Source organism: Chelonoidis abingdonii, chromosome 6 (assembly GCF_003597395.2).
Source record: "Chelonoidis abingdonii isolate Lonesome George chromosome 6, CheloAbing_2.0, whole genome shotgun sequence".
NCBI classification, from domain to species: domain Eukaryota; kingdom Metazoa; phylum Chordata; order Testudines; family Testudinidae; genus Chelonoidis; species Chelonoidis abingdonii.
In genome coordinates, this window is record NC_133774.1 from 134,073,714 (window position 1) to 134,092,243 (window position 18,530).

The following is an 18,530-nucleotide window of genomic DNA, read 5'->3' on the forward strand; positions in this document are numbered from 1 at the left end:
TCCTTCCCCCCACCAATCCCGTGGTGAGTTCAGACCCAATCCCCATTGGATCTTAAACACAAGGAATCAACAGTCAGATTCTTAAACAGAAAGCTTTCTTAATTAATGAAAGAAAGGTAAAAATTATCTCTGTACACACATCAGGATGGAAATGCTTATACAGCCGTAGAATGCCGCATATTCATTACATAGACGCCGAGGGACCCCCCCAAGCCTTGGAATTCAAGTTTACGAGAACAGAGTAAAAACCTTCAGCCAAAAGAACATTCACAAGTGATGAAACAACAAAATACAGACTATCCGCCGTGCCCTGGCGACTATGTTACTTACAGTCTTGAGATATGAAAGACTGAATTCAGAAAGATTGAAGAGCCAGCTGATGATCACTGGCCCTCTATGTCCCAGACTGGCGAACAATGAAAACAACAAAAGCATACAAACACAAGACTTCCATCCACTAAGATTGAAGTTATACTTTGTCCCCCTATTGGTCCTTCTGGTCAGTGTCAGCGCAGGTTTACTAAGCTTCTTAACCTTTGACAGTAAAAGAGACATAACCCTTGACTACTGTGAGACACAACCATGGGGGATGGTTAATTCCTCCTTGTTTTAAAATCCAAGGAGTTTAAATCTGTGTTCACTAGGGAATTGGTGAAGCCTCTCAAGGCAGCCCAGGGAGGGGAAAGTTGGAGGGGGGGACAGGGAGTGTGCCAGACACTGAATTTCTGGTTGGTGGCAGCATACCAGATCTAAGCTAGTAATTAAGCTTAGAAGTGTTCATGCAGGTTCCCATATTTGCACTCTAAAGTTCAAAGTGGGGAAAGAAACCTTGACAGGGCCTATAAAGGGCTGCTCGTAGGCAGCTGGAGAGGGAGGGATGAGACAGGCAGAGCCCCAGAGGGGAAGTCACACTGGAGTGAAGCTAGTGCGTGCGGTAGGTCCCAGGAGCAAAGGGATGGGGGCTCAGGGGAGCAGCCCTGAGACTGCTGCTCCAGGAGGGGAGCAGAGCTGGCCGAGGCTAGGAAGTTTGCAGGTGCTGGAGGGCCAGAGACCCCTTGAAGGAGTGGCCCTGAAGCCTGTCACTGAGGATTGAGTTAAGACTGTGTTCTGCTTCTCTGATAACATCTGTTGTGCAAATAAACCTCCTTGAAGAGCCCAAGGCATGGTTTGGAGACGGGGACAAGTGACAGCCCTAGTGACAGTTATCTAAACATGTGGTGGGCTGCTGCTGACGTGTACGATGCATATGGCCACTTCTTTCCATGCCTCACTGCTAAAACTTGCTAAATATAAACAGGCACAAAAAGAGAACAATATAAACTCCCCAAGCCAGAAACAGACAGGGCATGATTCTCATGGCTGCAGTCTAACTTTCAACATCATATTCCATTACCTGTATTTTATCCTCTTCCCACTCTGCTTTACCTGTTAGTCACCTGTGCAGTGCTAAGAGTTCTGATGGTGCAGTGGGTCCATGTGCACTGAATGGCCAGTACTAAGTTTAGAATGGCTGTTTCTCCTCTGAATATACAAATGACTGATTATTACCATTATTTATATTACAGCAGCATCCAGAGGTCCCAGCTAAGATTGGGGCCCCACTGAACTAGGCACTCTGCCTGCCCATGGGGGCTGATAAACTAAAGAGACAGGAAAGACAAAGGGAGAAAGGAAACATTATTATTCCTCATTTTACAGAGGGGGAACTGAGGTACAGAGAGGCTAAGTGACTTGCCCATGGTCACACAGGAAGTCTGTGTCAGAGGCAGGAACTGAATTCCAAACTCTTGAGACCCTCCTGCCTGATGAGGTAACAGGTGACTGCAGTCAAAATTCTCAAACTGTGTCAAATGTTTGTGCTAGTTGTATCTGCAGGCGCAGGGGAAGCTGAGAGTATAATGACCAACTTGCACAGTTTTCATCATATTTGACATACTGACTGCTTGCCTAGGTCTAAGCTTTGACTTATCTTAAGTGTTAAGGAGAGGTAATGAGGTAGGGAGAGTTTTGCAGATGTTTACTTGTAACCAAAAACAAAAAGTGCCCATTTGCACCACTGATACTATCTTTACTGCTTTAGTAAATACTAGAGTATTGTTATTCCTTCTCTTAGTCCTATGAGGAGTTCTGTAATTTCCAGAGCTTTTCTCCAAGGCAGATGCCAAGCCAATGTATTTAGGGCTGTATCCCATACATACCTCAAACTCCAGATAGTGGTCTTTCAGTTTGTAGTCATCTACTTCCTTGCCTTTAAGTTTCTTGTCCGGTGGGTAGGAACGATGCTCGGCTAGCTCGGTAGAGATTTGCTTCAGCTTAGCTTCATGTGATTTCAGCTGTTCATCCTTCAAAAACATATTAGTCATGAAAGTGTCAGATGCTCAAAAATTCAGTAAGTAAAAAGAAGAAAAAGACCCGCTCGTACACTAAACAGCAAATTCTGGCAAGTGGCGTTTTTTAAACATTTCGTTTTATTTATATGGTAAATTGTTAAGGCTAGATCTTCAAGAGTTTGGCTCCTAGCAGCTTCCTTGTAGGCATCCAGAAGAAATGGCCAGATTTTTTAAGGTACGCAGAACCCAGCACCTCCCCAAGGGAAAATCTATCACTCCTCCCCCAGGTAGGGTGACCAGATGTCCTGATTTTATAGGGACAGTCCCGATTTTTGGGTCTTTTTCTTATATATTACCTATTACCCCCCACCCCCATCCCAATTTTTCACATTTGCTGTCTGGTCATCCTACCCCCAGGTGAGAACAATGGGAGTTGCCGGCTGTGGAGCACTGCTGAAAATCCAGCCCTTCCACTTTACTAACCCCCGGGCCAAATTCAGCCACGTCAATGATGTTGTGTGGGGTATAAGAAAGAACAGAGCTTGGCCCCACACTTAAGGTCATCGCAATTTGGAAGCAACTCTTGTGGCAACAGGATTGGTACAATTGTCAGACCCCTCCCCTCTGTCATTCTGCCACTATGTGTTTTCCAGTCTGTAGCAGCCAGTGGGTTAGAGCTATGCAAGGCACAGGCTCTCCTGGGAGGAGGATGTTCTGTCCTCTCCCAAAGGCTTATTTCCTTTTGTTAAACTTTACTCCATTGTGCAGTTGGAGGTCTTGCTATTCTTTGTTTCTTTCTACGCCATTTCCTTTGCCACAATCATCCCAAACCCACTCACCCCCTCCAGTCCATCTGGGCAGAAAATGTCATTCTTCTGCAACCCCCTTCAAAGCATACACTCCTTAGGTCCTGCAGGCCCTGCAGCCTGTTTCTGACAGTGGCCAACGCTAGATGCACCAGAGGAATGTGAATGACCCTGCAGAGGGAGACATCAGATCTCACCCTGATCTCTAACAGATTGGCCTAAGCCCTGAAGCATGAGGTTTGATATCCCTCCAAAAATATTTACCATTTATTATAACAGCTGTGACAAAGTTCCTCCTCTATCCTGATGGGTCCTGCGCTTATTGGCAGATTTGTTCACTTCAGTGATCTCCCCCACAGTCTGGATCAACTCCTCCTGTGTCTGATCAGGAGTTGGGAGGTTTGGGGGGAACCCGGGCCCGCCCTCTAGTCCGGGTTCCAGCCCAGGGCCCTATGGATTTGCAGCTGTCTATAGTGCCTCTTGTAACAGTTGTGTGACAGCTACACCTCCCTGAGCTACTTCCCCAAGGCCTCCTTCAAACACCTTCTTTATCCTCACCACAGGACCTTTCCCCTGGTGTCTGATAACACTTGTACTCCTTAGTCCTCCAGACGCACACCCTCTCAGTCTCAGCTCCTTATGTCTCTTGCTCCCAGCTCCTCACACGCACTTCCTCTCCTCTGGCTCCTCCCCATCTGACTGGAAAGAGCTCCTTTTAAAACCCAGGTGCCCTGATTAGCCTGCCTTGATTGGCTGCAGGTGTTCTAATCAGCCTGTCTGCCTTAATTGGTTCTAGCAAGTTCCTGACTACTCTAGTGCAGACCCTGCTCTGGTCACTCAGGGAACAGAAAACTACTCACCCAGTGACCAGTATATTTGCCCTCTACCAGACTCCTGCACCCCACTGGCCTGGGTCTGTCACACAGCTTAGGATATTCTTGATATCTATATAAGTCTCCAATCCTTTTTTTGATCTAGCTAAATTCTTGCCCTCAACAACTTCCAGCGGCAATGAGTTTCTCAGTCTAACTACACATGTGGAAAAAGCACTGTCTTTTATTGATTTGAATCTGCCACTTTTAGTTTCACTGAACATCTCCTTATTCAGGTGTTATGAGACAGGGAGAACAGAAGCTCTTCATCTACCTTCTGTAGATCATTCATTATATAAGTTTATTACATCCCTGTTACCAGCCAACTATAGGATGTAGAACTGGAGGTGAACTTGGTGAAATGACTTAGTACAATTAATTCTGTCTTGTCTCCTCATCTCCTATTTCTGTCAGTGTCTGACCCTGCTGCCACTGATGTCAATGAAAATGACTACATTGATTTTACTCTGAGCAGGCGCGGGTCCTTTGTAGTAAGTGCTGTAGTGGTCTTCTTGATTCAGCTCACAAACTCTAACATGGAGACCAGAAAGAGTTGATAATTCATATTTCATCCTCTGCAGAATGACAAACAGGCTGCTTACAACCTCTCCAGCTTGCAGATAAAAGCAGACAGGTTTTAGCTTGTCTTTGAATTTATCTGCTTTGAAAAATTTAACAATCTTTTGCCGTTAAGCTCAAACAACTTCCGTTATTCTGCTTCTCATGTCACCCTTTTACCAGTACGCAAACCACAGGAGTTTGTTGCTTTTTTGTTATTCCTGATAAAATGGAAACAATTAAGCTAGGAAACTGTGTGCTAAATGGAATGATATCTCAGTGCAGTGATCGGTGAAAGGATTTTTTTGAAGGCTGTGGTTGAAATATTGAAACCTCGAGCCATGGTGGAGCTGCAGTGAAAAAATGGCAAACGACACTAGTTTGTATTAACAGAAGGTGAAATCCCAGAAGAAGATAAGTACTATTACTCCTGTTTAAGGCACTTGTTAGACTTCCACCAAAAACACAGCTTGAAGTGCTAATCTCCAGGCCACTGGACGAGTGATATTGTCAGAAGGTAGCTTTGAATAATCTAGGTTATGAGGAAAGGCTCTGAGAGCTACGAAGTTCTGAAGGCTAGTCAGTAAACGGTGATGATGGCATAAAGCCTTTCAAATTTAGGAAAAGGAGTAATGAAGTTCAGAGAGATTTCTCTCACAACGCCAGCAGTAGATAAAATAGTCAAGATTGCTTCATTCGTAAGATTAGATTCTGTCCTCTGCTGCTGTGGTGCAAAGGGAACACAAAGGAGACTCACTCATCTTACAGGGCATTCCGCCACTGGTGGAGAATCTGCGGGGAGCCAAGAGCCAGTCTAGCTAGCTGCATGCCAATCACTCTCACAGCCTCCATAGATGCACTTGGAGGGGGCCCAGAGCACGTTGTTCTACAGTGTGTACAGTTTAGAGCAGTCCTGAAGGTGTTCTAAAGCGACACTGGAATATGAACCGGCCCCTGGCTGGCCCCAGGGTCAATAAGCCAGGAAGGTGGCTTATGGCCCACTTTTCTCACCCAACTAAGCCCAACGAGTAATAAATGCATGGGATAAGATTTCAGGGAAGTCCGTGGGCACAAAGAAAATACCTAAATTCAAGAAACACCTACAGTTTGTTTCAGGAGGAGGAGACTGAAGGCTCTCAATTAAATTAAATCTTACAGGTTGAGGAGTATAGGCATACTGTTGTGCTCTGGTGCCTGAAATGTCTTACATTCTTAGCCACATCCAGGAGGCAAGGACTTTCTATCTGATGTGTAAATGAGCCTAAAACACATTACATCAAGTCTCCATCCCCTCTCACCTTTAACTCTGCAAATATTTCTGGTCCTAAGAAGCAAGTAGAGATAAACTCCTTTAGATGAAGGTGTTAGTAAGACTGTTTGCACAGGAGCTTTACTATTGATAGCAACAAAATAACATAGCTTCAAGGTTGCAGAAGAACCTTCCAAGCTCATCTCCGGCCAAAGGACTCTCCACCCCAGGAGATATGATTATTACAATAACAGCTCACCTGAGATAACTTTGTTGTGGTGGCCGGTAGAAGCGGACGACTGAACTTCTTCTGAGAGCCAATAGCAGCTGGAAATGGTGGAGCAGAAAATATAGCTGCCACACAATTGATTTTGTTGATCCATGCCTGCATTTCTTCTGAGCTCCTGTGGAAGAAAGACGGAGAGCAATCAGGATATTGGTGGACTCAGTGTCTCCTCCCTCTTCCTCCTTGCTGTCAGCTTTATCATCATAGGAACATCTGAACTGCCATCTAGTGCAGTGTCCTACCTCCAGTAGTGGCTAGTGTCAGAAGTCCCAGAGGGTGGCATACAGAGGAAGTTTCTTCCTAACCACTTCAGTTAGAGGTTGGCTTATGTCTGGAAACATCCATTTTGATGGCAGACAAAATGCTCTCACCCCTTAATTTGCTCATTTCTTCTTTACATCTTCAGTGGCTTCACTGAACCACAAACAGCCACACCATTAGCTTGATTGCTAATAACTTCCCTTCCAGAATCAACTACTGAGCCACAGAATACACAAGCAGTGAGTACTTCCCCATTAAATTTAACAAAGGGAACGGCCCTTGCCCAAGCTTCTACTTTGCCTACCCAAGACACAAAATCCTGCCTTTGACTTCACTTTTCCAATCCCTCTCCCCTACTTCTTACTGCAGAAGGGTATTAATAACACAATTCTTTCTGCACTTCTCAACCAACTAACCTCTGTAAAACACAGAGTTTACTGCCGTGCCAGGCCCCACAGCAAAGAACTCCAAGACCTTCAATTAAATCAATTGCATGCTATTAAAAATTGCCTGGGCAGTGCCACTGATTGAGGAATTGATGACCCTGGTGATGTAGGGAGGGGCCAAGCAAAGTACATTGAATAGTAAAAAGTCGGAGTTAGAGAAAATAATGTGTATGCAAGTCAAATGTCTCTCTCTTCCAACTATCGCCCTGATCCTGCAAAGACTTTCATGCATACTTAACTTTAGGCACCATGATTGAAGTCACACTGCATAAAGACAAGCTTAAATCTTTGCCAGATACAGATGGAAAGGTATGAAAATCATCCTCAGAAGGACATAACCACTATCAAACTAGGGCTCTTGGTGGGAACTTACAGGTACAGTAATCAACACAAAGAGATAAACTAGAGCTCATCTCTGCATCTAGTGCTTCCAGCCACGCCTTGCTGCTTTTTCTACCTAGCAGCCCCTTTCAAATTTGAATTCAAGTGCATTCTTGGGGCTCGTCTGCATAATGCTGCAGTGCAAACGAGGGCTGCGTGATTTCTAGGGAGCTCTACCTGTCCTGTGTAGACCCTGCTGGCAGGATCCACAAGGCACGTAGTGCCTGTTAATGTAGTTCTGTTTGAAATGGGACTACATCAGCACGAACTTTTAGAGTGCACCAGCAGAGTCTACATGTGGCAGGCAAAAAGTAACACGGTAGAGCACTTTAGATATCACACAGCCCTAGGTCGACTGCAGCATGACATAGTCAAGCCTTCAGCATGTGCTTACTCTCCAGCAAGCTGTGGGATCATTACTGGCATTAAATTTCTATATCATATCGTGGTTCAGCAGGAACATACTGTGGACGGCTGCAAAAGGGCTGAGACTACACAAACAAATCAAATCAAAATCATTTGGATATTCAATTCTGAGGGCTACAAGTGGCAGGTAAATTGCTAAGAAGGGCATGCAAATTCAAAGCCAGAATGCTCTACTGTATTTCCTGCCTTCATTACTTGTGATTCAGCTGAGGTCCTCTAGGCCAGTGGTTTTCAAACTTTTCTCCTGGCGACCCAGTTGAAGAAAATTGTTGATGTTCGTGACCCAAAGGAACTGAGGACGAGGGGTCTGGGGTGTGGGAGGGGCTCAGGGCTGGGGCAGACAGTTGGGATGCAGGGGTGAGGGCTGAGGTGTGGGGCTGGGAATGAGGAGTTCAGGGTGTGTGTGGGGGGGCCCTGGACTGCAAACCAGCCAATGGAAGTGTCAAGACGATGCTTGGGGTAGGGGCAGCGTATGGTGCCCTGTGTGCTCCCCCCTCCCCGCCTTGGGGCGCAGCACCGTATCAGAACAGGTAGGGACTAGCCTGCCTTAGCCAGGCAGCACTACCAACGGCACTTTTTAATGGCTTGGTCAGCAGTGTTGACCCAAAGCTGCCATGATCCAGTGCCTTCCATTCCGCAACCCAGTACTGAAAACCTCTGCTCTAGGCTATAAAATCCATTAGACCACCTATGGACTGGCTGATGTTCTATTTCGCTGCATATTCTAAGGCCCTGAGCGTGTACGCTGATTCTTGCAGGCTGACTCCTCGGCCCTCATGAAGCTTCGCTGGCCTGCTGGGGACTCTGTGGGGGTACAGCAGTCTGCCCACGCAGATCTCACAGGAAGATCGGGGCTCAAGCAGAACATTTTTTTTTTTTTAAGGCCAGAATGGACCCTAAAATAATCTAATCTGACCTCCTGTCTAACACAGGCCATAGAATTTCATCCATTTACTCCTGAACTGAGCCTAGTAACTTGTGTTTGACTAACATACACCTTCCAGAGATCAACAATTGGAGAATCCATGACTGCCTTCCCTTGGCAGTTTGCTCCAATGGTTACTCACCCTTGCTGCTACACATTTGTGCTAATTTCGCATTTGAACTTCATCTGGCTTTTACTGCCAGCCATTGCTTCTCATGTCTTTCTCAGCTACAGTAAAGAGCCCTTCAGTACTTGGTCTTTTCTCCCCATGAAGATGTTCTCACATCCTAATCAAGTCACCTCTTAATCACCTTTTTGATAAACTAAACAGACTGATCTCCCACTTAACCCTTCAAGTCATGATCTTACCCCTACCTTCCTGCACCCCCAGAGGGAACAATCACCCCTCTCTCCTCCCAATCCTTTTCTGCCCACAAACAAAACAGCCCTAGAAAAACTCTGAGTGAACGGAACATACTGGGCTTGGAAAAGCAAGACCCTCCAGTCAGCTGTTTTGAGCTTTAGTACGTTGGGCCTCTTCTCATAGTCTGTTGCCTTTGATGCCAATGCATGGTGCACGCTAACTGCATTTTTCAGATCCTCCTCAGACAAAGCCTTTTCTGGTTTATATTCATCCTGCAGTAATTAAAATGAAAAGATGGCAGAAGTTATTTCAGGTTGTTCATCCCTTCCTTTAACCTAACAAAGGCAATACAGTCATGTTCCATACAGTTCCATCAACAGTGATTATAAAAACATCAATTTAACCTAATCTGTCTGTCACGGAGTCACTGGGCGATGCTCTGGAACTGCTCCCCACCAAGCCAGTCAGGACTTTGGGGAGCCTCCTCTCCTTGGAGCAGACTTGTTCAGGGCAAGAAGCTCACACGTCTTCACCTCCTGGGTCTCTCCTTGGAGCATTCAGCATCCTCTGCCCCTCCGTGCGCTTCCCACAGCGAGCCCGCCCCGGCTTCTACCGGGTACCACAACAAAGTTATCTCAGGTGAGCTGTCAATTAAAAACCCAGCATTCTAAATACAATCTGAGACCCAACAGTGTTGTAAAGTGAAGCTGCAAAGACACTAGTCAACCAAGCATTGTGCATACGTGTCCAATAACATGTGAAGGTGGCACAGCCAGCCAAAAATAGGGCATTCCAGAGGCACATCAAGGGACAAGTCACCTCCTGGCAATGCTGCAGTGGTGTAAGTTTACACAAAGTTGCTTAAAGAGAATTTGCAAATAGCACTTAACCTCTATCCATCCCTAACCTATGACCACATGATGTTGATCAATCTTGATGTTAGATATGCCTCATTAGGACTCCTGGTGCTGAGCACGGTGGAGCGTAGCTGCCACATAATGGGGATCTAATGTTTCAGGGGGAAAATAAGCTCTGGCCATGGGTGATCTGTTTCCGTGATTATCAAACACTACTGGGCAGAGATCTAGTAGGCAAACCTGCTTACGAATATCAACGCAGGGGCAGCAATGCTTTAAACAGAGGCCCCACTTATGGGAATGAGGCACGTCTAACACTACGGGATATATCGAATTAGCTAAACGTTTTTATATAAACTGAATATTATAAATTCGATTTCATGAGGCCACACTAGCACAGTAAATTCGGCGTTGTGGCCGTCCAGCGGGCTAACCGTCGATTTTACTGGCCGTTGCCTTGTGAGTAGGTCTCTTCGTAGGCTATCCATGTGTCGCCGCAGTTCAAAACGGCCCTCTGAAATTCGGGTTGTCATTATGTGCGGGAGGGAGTTTCTGGTAATGTCTAAGTCCATTCTTCCGGAAAGAATGCCTTTTCTGATTTTTCCCTGATGCTGAACATGACGCCATGGCGGAGCGTTAGTTTTTTTTTTTTCCCCGAAGACTCAGTAATATGTCGTGGGGAGAGGAGGTACCCAGAGTACCGCAATCTCTTTAGCATGATAGGAGTGGTACACGGTGTTCTTGTAACCGTCTACTGCCGAGAAACTGGCAATGAGATGATGTTTTCTCTCCCCCTCTGTACTGTCCTGCTACATGAGTGCCCCTGCTGAAATTGGCCGGGGCCGCAACGAAAAAGCAAAATTGGATTGACTCACTTGGGACTGAGTCAATCCCTCCTTATGGTTTTAAAAACAGAGTCAAGTCTGCCTAGATAAGGGGCAAGTATATTAGAGGACCAGTGTATAGAAGCACAGTGCTCTGTGTCAGTATTCACAGGGTGCCCCCCGCACAACTCCACCTGTTGTCTTCTCTCCCCCACCTTCTGTGACTACACGTGGAGTGTCACCCCCCGTTTGTGTATGAAGTTATAAAGAATGCAGGAATAGAAACAGATGACGTTTAGTGAGATAAAATGAGGGGAGGCAGCCTCCTGGGCGATGACAGGTCCAGGCAGTACCAGGAATTCTCTTTACACCAGGAAGGGAGGGGCTGATGAAGCTCAGGTTCAGGTTGCTGTATGATGAAGACGTTTACAGCCATTCTGTACATCCTACTGGAGTAACTGGGTATCATTCCATTTTTTACCCAAGGCGCCCCCAGCCAGCCTCACCTGAGGCCAGTCGCGAGCAACACGGTGATGGCGACGACGGATACACTCTATTGCCCGTCTACCACCGGGAGGGGAGAGGAGCGGATACTGCTCTTCACTGCGCAGTATGCGTCTACCAAGCAGCATACAGTTACACATAGGTGAACATTGAAAGAAGTCAAGAATGATTCTTTCCCTTTTCTTTCGACGTGGTGGTGGTGGTGGGAACTGAAGGGGCTTTCCCTGGAACCATGCAGACACTGTGTTTGAACGTATCAGACATTGGGAGTTCAGCCAAGAATGCAAATATATTCAGAGACTGGCTGTTGGACGTGGGATAGCTGGAGTCCCAGTACCCCCTCCATCCATGGCGTTCATTTGAGTCTCTGGCCTTCCCGTTACGCTTGTCATAGACAGCCGCTGGTGGTATCCTGGAGATTTTATTTTTCAAACGCTTTGTGCATTTCGTGTTCTGGTAACTGGAGCTCTGATAGAACAATTTGTCTTCCCCGATACACAGCGATCAAGTGCTAGTATCTCCCGTACGGTTCAGGCTGAGCTCTTTTGGATTGAGCTGCATCGCCACCCGTGCTGACAGACGCTCCTCGCTGAGCAAACAGGAAATGGTAATTCAAAGTTCGGCGGGGCTTTTCCTGTTTACCTGACCCGCTGATCCGAGTTAGATTGCTGTCCAGAACGGTCAGTGTTGCCCTGTGGGATATATCCGAGCCAATAACGCGATTTTCGTCCACACTAACCGGTAATCCGATATGTTAATATCGAATTTAGCGCTACTCCTCTCGTCGGGGTGGAGTACAGAAATCGATTTAAAGAGCCCTTTATATCGATATAAAGGGTGTTGTAGTGTGGACGGGAACAGCGTTAAATCGATTTAATGCTCTTTAAATCGATTTAAACGCGTAGTGTAGACCAGGCCTGACTCATCTGAGTGCCCCGCACGAGATCAAATCCTTAGCTGGCGTAAATCAGGGTAACTCCATGGAGTCGGCCAACAGAGCACAAGTAAACCTGCGTGGGAATTCTAAGGATATACAGGCCACTCTGCAATCAGAGTTAATTAATAAAGTTGCTGCCAAGCCTGGAATTAGGGTTTCCTCGACTCATCACCTTGGCTAGTTCAGTGTTTACACAAATTAAACAGTTGACTTGCTGAGTTAGGGTTTCCATCAGGATTCCCCCAGGTGGTTCACGCAGCAGGACACAGCCTGCAGTCGATCTTCACGCTGGGGGTGCAGTAAGCACACTGCTCTCATGGGCTGATCATCACTGACCCCTAAGTGCAGAACAGAGCTTTCCGTCCCCCCACCAGGGTCATGGAGTGACTGTGCTGGTTTGTCCACAGAGACTCTGCTGATCCAGGTGGTTTTCTCAGACACAGGACTCATGCACTGGTGGGTCTGGTAGGTCATTATCACCATTTGCTGTCCAAAACCAATGCACTGGCCTGTAGACCTCTCCCTGCCTGTCATTTGCAAGAGTCACTGTGGTTCTGTTATGACCTGCAATGGAGAAAACAAGAGGGTAGGAGACTGGAGCAAAAGAACCCTTCTGAATCTAATCAAATGTGGCGTAAGGCATGTGCATGGTCCCACAGCAGGAAGGAAAGATGGAGATTGGCAATGCTTCATGGAGAGATGCAAGCTAGGATAAACCTCAAGCCTGCAGTGGTCTGGTTCCAAAACCGTCACCAGATGTCAATGATCTGGCCAGCTACTGCCCTGTCTTACACTTCCCCCTCTTCTTGGGAGGGGAGATGATGATGGCAAGTCAACTCCAGCAGTATCTGACTCTGTCCGGTATTCCCCTCCCAATGACGCTTCACACCCGGACAGGCATGGAGACAGAAGGATCCTTTTTTATCTACAGACCGAAGTCAAACACCCATGCGAACTCTACTATCTAGCAACTGGCAGCCTACAATATCACTGATTTTGGGCCTCTGTTAACTTCCCTGAAAGCTCTGGGAAGGGAACTGTGGAATCTCTTAAAATAATTTTACTTTGTAACTCTCAGACAAAGTCTAGAGAGGCTTGTGATCGGCAATCAAACTTTCCCCACAAAGGCCCTCAGTCCTGTAGAGCTGACACAGGATGCTGAGATTTGGGCTGAAGGACTCCAGTAGTTGGAGAATATCAGGCTACACATCTCCTTTAAACATGCACAACACAATTCCCCTGCAGTTCTAGTGTCTGAATCGAAGGCAACTGGCTCAAGCCCAAACCCAGTTACAGTAAGGCAGCATGACAGAAGAATTTGGCAGAAGTTTTGGCCTCACTATCAGCTGAAGTCAGCTTTTAATGCAGTGTTCAGTCTCAGCATCCTACTGAACTCAGTTTTCCTTGGACTTCCAGGTAGCCAGCCAGAATTGCCTTTTCCATTTTCAGCTGACTCACAGGCTGTGCCTTCCTTAATCCATTTTTAGTGAACCCCAGCGTGACATTTTGCTTGTTACCAACTATTGGGTGGACACAATGGGTGGACATCTTCACTGACTATGCAAGATCACTACACAATCCTTTTCTTCAGAGGATTCTGTACGTGTCCAGCTGCTGATATTTAGGTATGGGATCTGTCCTTATGTCATTTTTTATCTTGTGTCAATTCCCTCCCCCCTCTAGTTGAAGAAAAGGGTCTGAGCAAATTTACACACAGAATATCCTAAAGCCCATAGCATTATAAAGATACAGTGTAATATTATAAAACTAGTATCGTGGCAAACAAAACCCAATCTAAACAAATCAGTATGGCCTGCTTTACTACCCAATTTGTCAAGAAACCGTTTTTTATTGCATGAAAGTCGGCCCAACCTCAGTCTTCTACACACACATCCCATTTCAGCTCAGGCTAATGACGAGACAGTGTGACAGTCTCCTGTTCCGCTGATTTCCTGTCACATTAGAATGACAGTGGACAGGAAATTAACCTGGGGGCCCCATGCACACCACAGACATGAAAGCTTGTCAAATTTCTGATCTTATATAATCTTGGACAGAGGTATTTAGTTGGCTAATTGCAAGTGTTTCAGCTAAGCCCCTCTAGCAGCCTGGCTGCTCATTGATTCAGAAAGCATCTTTCTCAAATCACTCATTTAATAATGGAACAACAGGCAACACAGCAGTTAGCACTGGCCCCATTCCACTGAATATGTGGCCATAGGCTCTGATTCTGCTGATGCTTATACAAGTGTAAACTTGGAGTTACCGTCCCTTAGATATCACTGTAATAGGTGTCTTTAAAAAGAAACAAGGATAGACAATCATGAGAGAGCAGAATCAGGTCCATACTGCCCTTTGGAAGATGATATATCTACCATTTATTATTACTGTAGCATCTAGAGGTCACTGCTGAGATTGGGACTCCATTGTGCTAGGCGCTGTACAGAGACAGAGTGCCCTTGCAGCGAACAGCTCACCATCTCGACTGACAAAACGTGGGAGGGCAAAGAAAGGCACAGAGAAGGACGTGACTTGTCCCAGATCATACAGTCGCTCAGTGGCAGCGTAATGCAATTCTCAGAATAGTTTCCATGGAAGCCAAGGTAGCTAGAGTTCTTCTGGAAGTAAGGATAATTTGCATATCATTTAGGCTTTGTGTATACTAGCACTTTCGTCGGCAAAACTTTTGCTGGTCGGGGTGTGAAAAAAGCTGACAAAAGCACTGGTGTGGACTGTCCACAGAGCAGCTCCACGGGAGATCTTACAGCCGCGCAGCTACAGCAGTACACAGCTGTGCTGTTTTAAGGTCTATAGTGTAAACCCAGCCTTTGTGCTGAAAACCACAGTTCTGCAACTTTCACTGCAATGAAGCATGCCAGACTCTGCAAAAACCCTGTTTTTTCCTGAAACAATGACTTCTGGGCTGAGATTTTCCATGCTTCGTTTTTCCTAAAGTGGATTTCGTGGAATCAAAAGTTTGCAGAAACCTGTCACCTTTGACGAAAGCTTTGACTGGAAAATGTCGAAACAAAGTTTGGATTTTCTTGTTTCCTTTTGATATGGTAAAACCATTTTGTTTCCAGTTGATCATTTAGTTTGGTCTTTTATATTTAATATTTCAACACTACGTAAAGTCAAACAATTAGATGGTTCCAAACTGAATTGTTGTTCACTGCAGGAAATTTCAGCATTTCATCATAAAATAATAACAACAATAAAATCCCCACTCTATTTCTGGCCAGTTCGAAGGCAAACCCTCCCCCTAGCCTCCTCTCAGGCCATGATTAATGGACTAGTTTCTGACATGAATCATGGCAGATGGGGGGGTCTCAAAAAGGGATCTGAAGGAGAAGGTAGAGGCCTTCTGTATCCATTCAGGAAAGAAGGTCCATACACATAGGCAGCACAGAGATAGGCGTGTGACAAACAGGCAGATGATTTTGTTTTCCCTGGTAAGGCAGAATGTGTGAAGCCGTGAATGACAGCAGCAGACAAGTAGGGATGGGCAGAGTTAAGAAAGAGAGAGTGAGACGTGGTCAGAATGACAGGCAGTGAGAAGATCTGTGTACGGACTGTAGATGTGCCATGTGGATCTTGGGAACGAGAGTGGGTGCCCAACTGAAGAGAGGCTCCAACAGGAAAGGGTTGGGAACCCTTGCTTTATCCCCCTCAAAGAAAGCTATTTCTTTTACCTTTTGCAAGTAAAGCACTGTTCCCTTCAGCACAGCGTAGAAGGTTTTCCAGCCACGCTTCCCTCTGGGAGCTAAAGAGAAAACAAAAGAAATGCAACCCATTTAACTCAAATCCATTTTACCCTTTGTCCAGACAACAGGGAACCTACATTAATTCTGCATTCAATGTCTCTTGTATTCTGCTTTTCAAAGGGGAGCGTAACTAGCCAGACTGCCTGCTCTGTAGCTAGGGCCGGGGGAAACAAAACAGCTATGATTACAGGCCAGGCTTGGGTCAGCAGGCGAATAGAGCTTATCCAGAAAACAGCTGCAGTACAGGTATCTGTCCCAGTTTTGCAAGCCTGACCATATGAATTTCACCAGCCACAGGAGTATGAGACGCTATGCAGCACAATCTGAGCTCTGTGTGGTGGCAGAGGATTAGAGTAGTGAAGACCACCAGATAGTGGAATTAGAGGGAACTTCTCTAACTGCAGGCAGCCACCACTCATAACTGTTACAGTGCCATTCTGTAGGGGATAGCAAACCAAAGCATCCATCCCTCTTGCTGCAGCCACAAGGAAACCAGGATCAAGTTTTCAGCAGCTTCCCCAGTCCTCTCTTCCTAGCAGAAGAAAAATGATACAAGACAACTAAAATCCCAGACAAACTCCTATATTAAGCTGGTGTTAAAGTTGAAGGACCACACCAGTGAAAACACAATAAACTTGTAATAATCTCAAAACAAGTATTACAAAGCCAGGGAATTCAGAGTTTAAGCTACACTTCAAAGTATAGCCCAGATAAATGTGTTAGTCTCTAAGGTGCCACAAGGACTCCTCCTTGTTTTTACTTCAAAGATATTTGAACATGTTTTGGTGTAAAAATGCACCGTTCATAGATTCATAGAGTTAAAGGCTACAAGGGACCATTGGATCATCCAGTCTGACCTCCTGCATAACACAGGCCATTACATTTCACCCCATTATTTTCTGCTAAGCCTATCTGTATTTGACTGAAGCATAAATTGTGATTGGCTAAAGCACTTCTTCCAGGAAGACATCCAGTCTTGAAATGAAGACATCAAGAGATGGAGACTTCACCCCTTCCATTGGGAGCTCGTTCCAGAGGTTAATGACTCTCTCAGTTACAGACGTGTGCCTAATTTCTAATTGGAATTTGTCTGACTTCAGCTGCAGCCACTGGTTCTTGTTATGCCTTTCTCCGCTAGAATAAACAGCTCTTTAGCACCTGGTATTTTCTCCCCTTGAAGGTTCCCACAAAACCTTAACTTGGCCTTGTAGTGACTCCATGAGAAAAATAAATGTGAAAAAATCTATCTTTAAAAATTAGCTTAATCTTACCCGGGACCACAAAACCTAAGGGAAAATTCTTCAGAAGTGTCTAAGTGACTTAGGAGATGAAGTCCCACTGACTTTTAATGCGATTTTGGCTCCTAAATCATGTCCTAAATGCCTTAATCACGTGTATGGTTATCACAGAAAGTGTAATCTTTAGTTCATTAAATAATATGCAGTTTTTATTGTTCTGATTAAGCAAATAGCATAACAAAGGAAGTACAATTCTTCATTAAGATTTGTAAAGGGAGTGGACACCACTAGCAAACCTGAAGTGGGATGTTGGTAAAATAATTCAAACCCACTGCTCAGAACCTGTTTATAACATGATGTTTAACCAATGAGGTGGCCTATTTATTAAGAAGAATTAGGCCACTTTGATTTCAGAAGTACCTAAATATGGATTTAGGAGTCTATCTTTACGGCTCCAATTCTGAAAAAGTTGACCTTTAAGTTTCTAAGACATCTTAGCATGATACATGGCACAACCTTAAGATACTTGTACACAACTGAAAAAGAATAACAGGTATTCATAGTCCATAATAAAATCAGATTTTGTTTTCAGTGTTAATCCCAGCAATTGTAATATTAGTTTACACCACATATACATTAACAACAATCGGGAAAACACAGATGCTCTCAGTAGTCACTGCTCTCAAAGCCTAGTTTCTGTTGCTTCCCCCACCCAAACAAGGCTTCAGTTTTCAACATTATAAAAGTTGCATGTGCACCAATACACCCCCAACCCCAAAAAGCCCTCAATAATGAGTCCTCCATTATAGAGTTACAGCAATGAGGAAGTACGAAATTAAACGCCGGAAATGCAACCAAACGTAGTTGCACTTTTATTATGAATAAGGGGCCAGGAGGTACCAAACAACATCCTATTTCTGAAAAGATGCAAGGTCTAATTTGACGAAGAGTGTTATAGCATCACTAACCCTACTAGATTACAGGGTTATTCTGAAAGGCCAGTGAACTTCTACAGGGATGGACCAATCCCTGGATTCTCAGCTGGGGACTGACACACCCCGGCGGGTTGCAAACAGGTGTTTCAAGGAGTCAGGACCATCCTTCCCTTCTTTATGAAAAATTTCTGTTGTAACTTGGAATCACGGATGGCAAAAGTTGAGAAATATTGGGCTAGTCCATGAACAGAACCTACAGTAATTCCAATAAAACTGGTCTGAGTTTTGTGAACAACACTTCAGTTTCTTTAAGCACAAAAGATACACATTGCTCTCCAATATTACATTTTCATTACACAAATTCACTAAAACAAAGGACATGGGTACCATTAACTTTAAGCTACTGGGCATGGAACAGTCTTCAAAATGGCCCAGTAGTGTTCTTTTCTGCTGTGATAATCAAACGGCTATTTTGACCTGGTCTACACTAGGGGGCGGGGTCGATGTAAGATACGCAACTTCAGCTACGTGAATAGCATAGCTGAAGTCAAAGTATCTTATTTCGAC

At 45.2% G+C, this 18,530-nt stretch overlaps 1 protein-coding gene across 3 annotated transcripts in view; it reads right to left on the reverse strand.

Annotated features, from left to right (window-relative positions):
• PSD3 (pleckstrin and Sec7 domain containing 3) overlaps window positions 1-18,530 on the reverse strand; it is a 144,268-nt gene that overhangs the window by 10,096 nt on the left and 115,642 nt on the right. For all 3 annotated transcript variants that reach the window (XM_032763533.2, XM_075067431.1, XM_075067432.1), the window contains 4 exons: window positions 15,719-15,789; window positions 9,019-9,176; window positions 6,075-6,219; window positions 2,199-2,342 (listed from right to left, as the gene is read on the reverse strand). In XM_032763533.2, coding sequence (XP_032619424.1) covers window positions 2,199-2,342; window positions 6,075-6,219; window positions 9,019-9,176; window positions 15,719-15,789 — 518 coding nt within the window. The remainder of the gene's footprint in view (window positions 1-2,198; window positions 2,343-6,074; window positions 6,220-9,018; window positions 9,177-15,718; window positions 15,790-18,530) is intronic.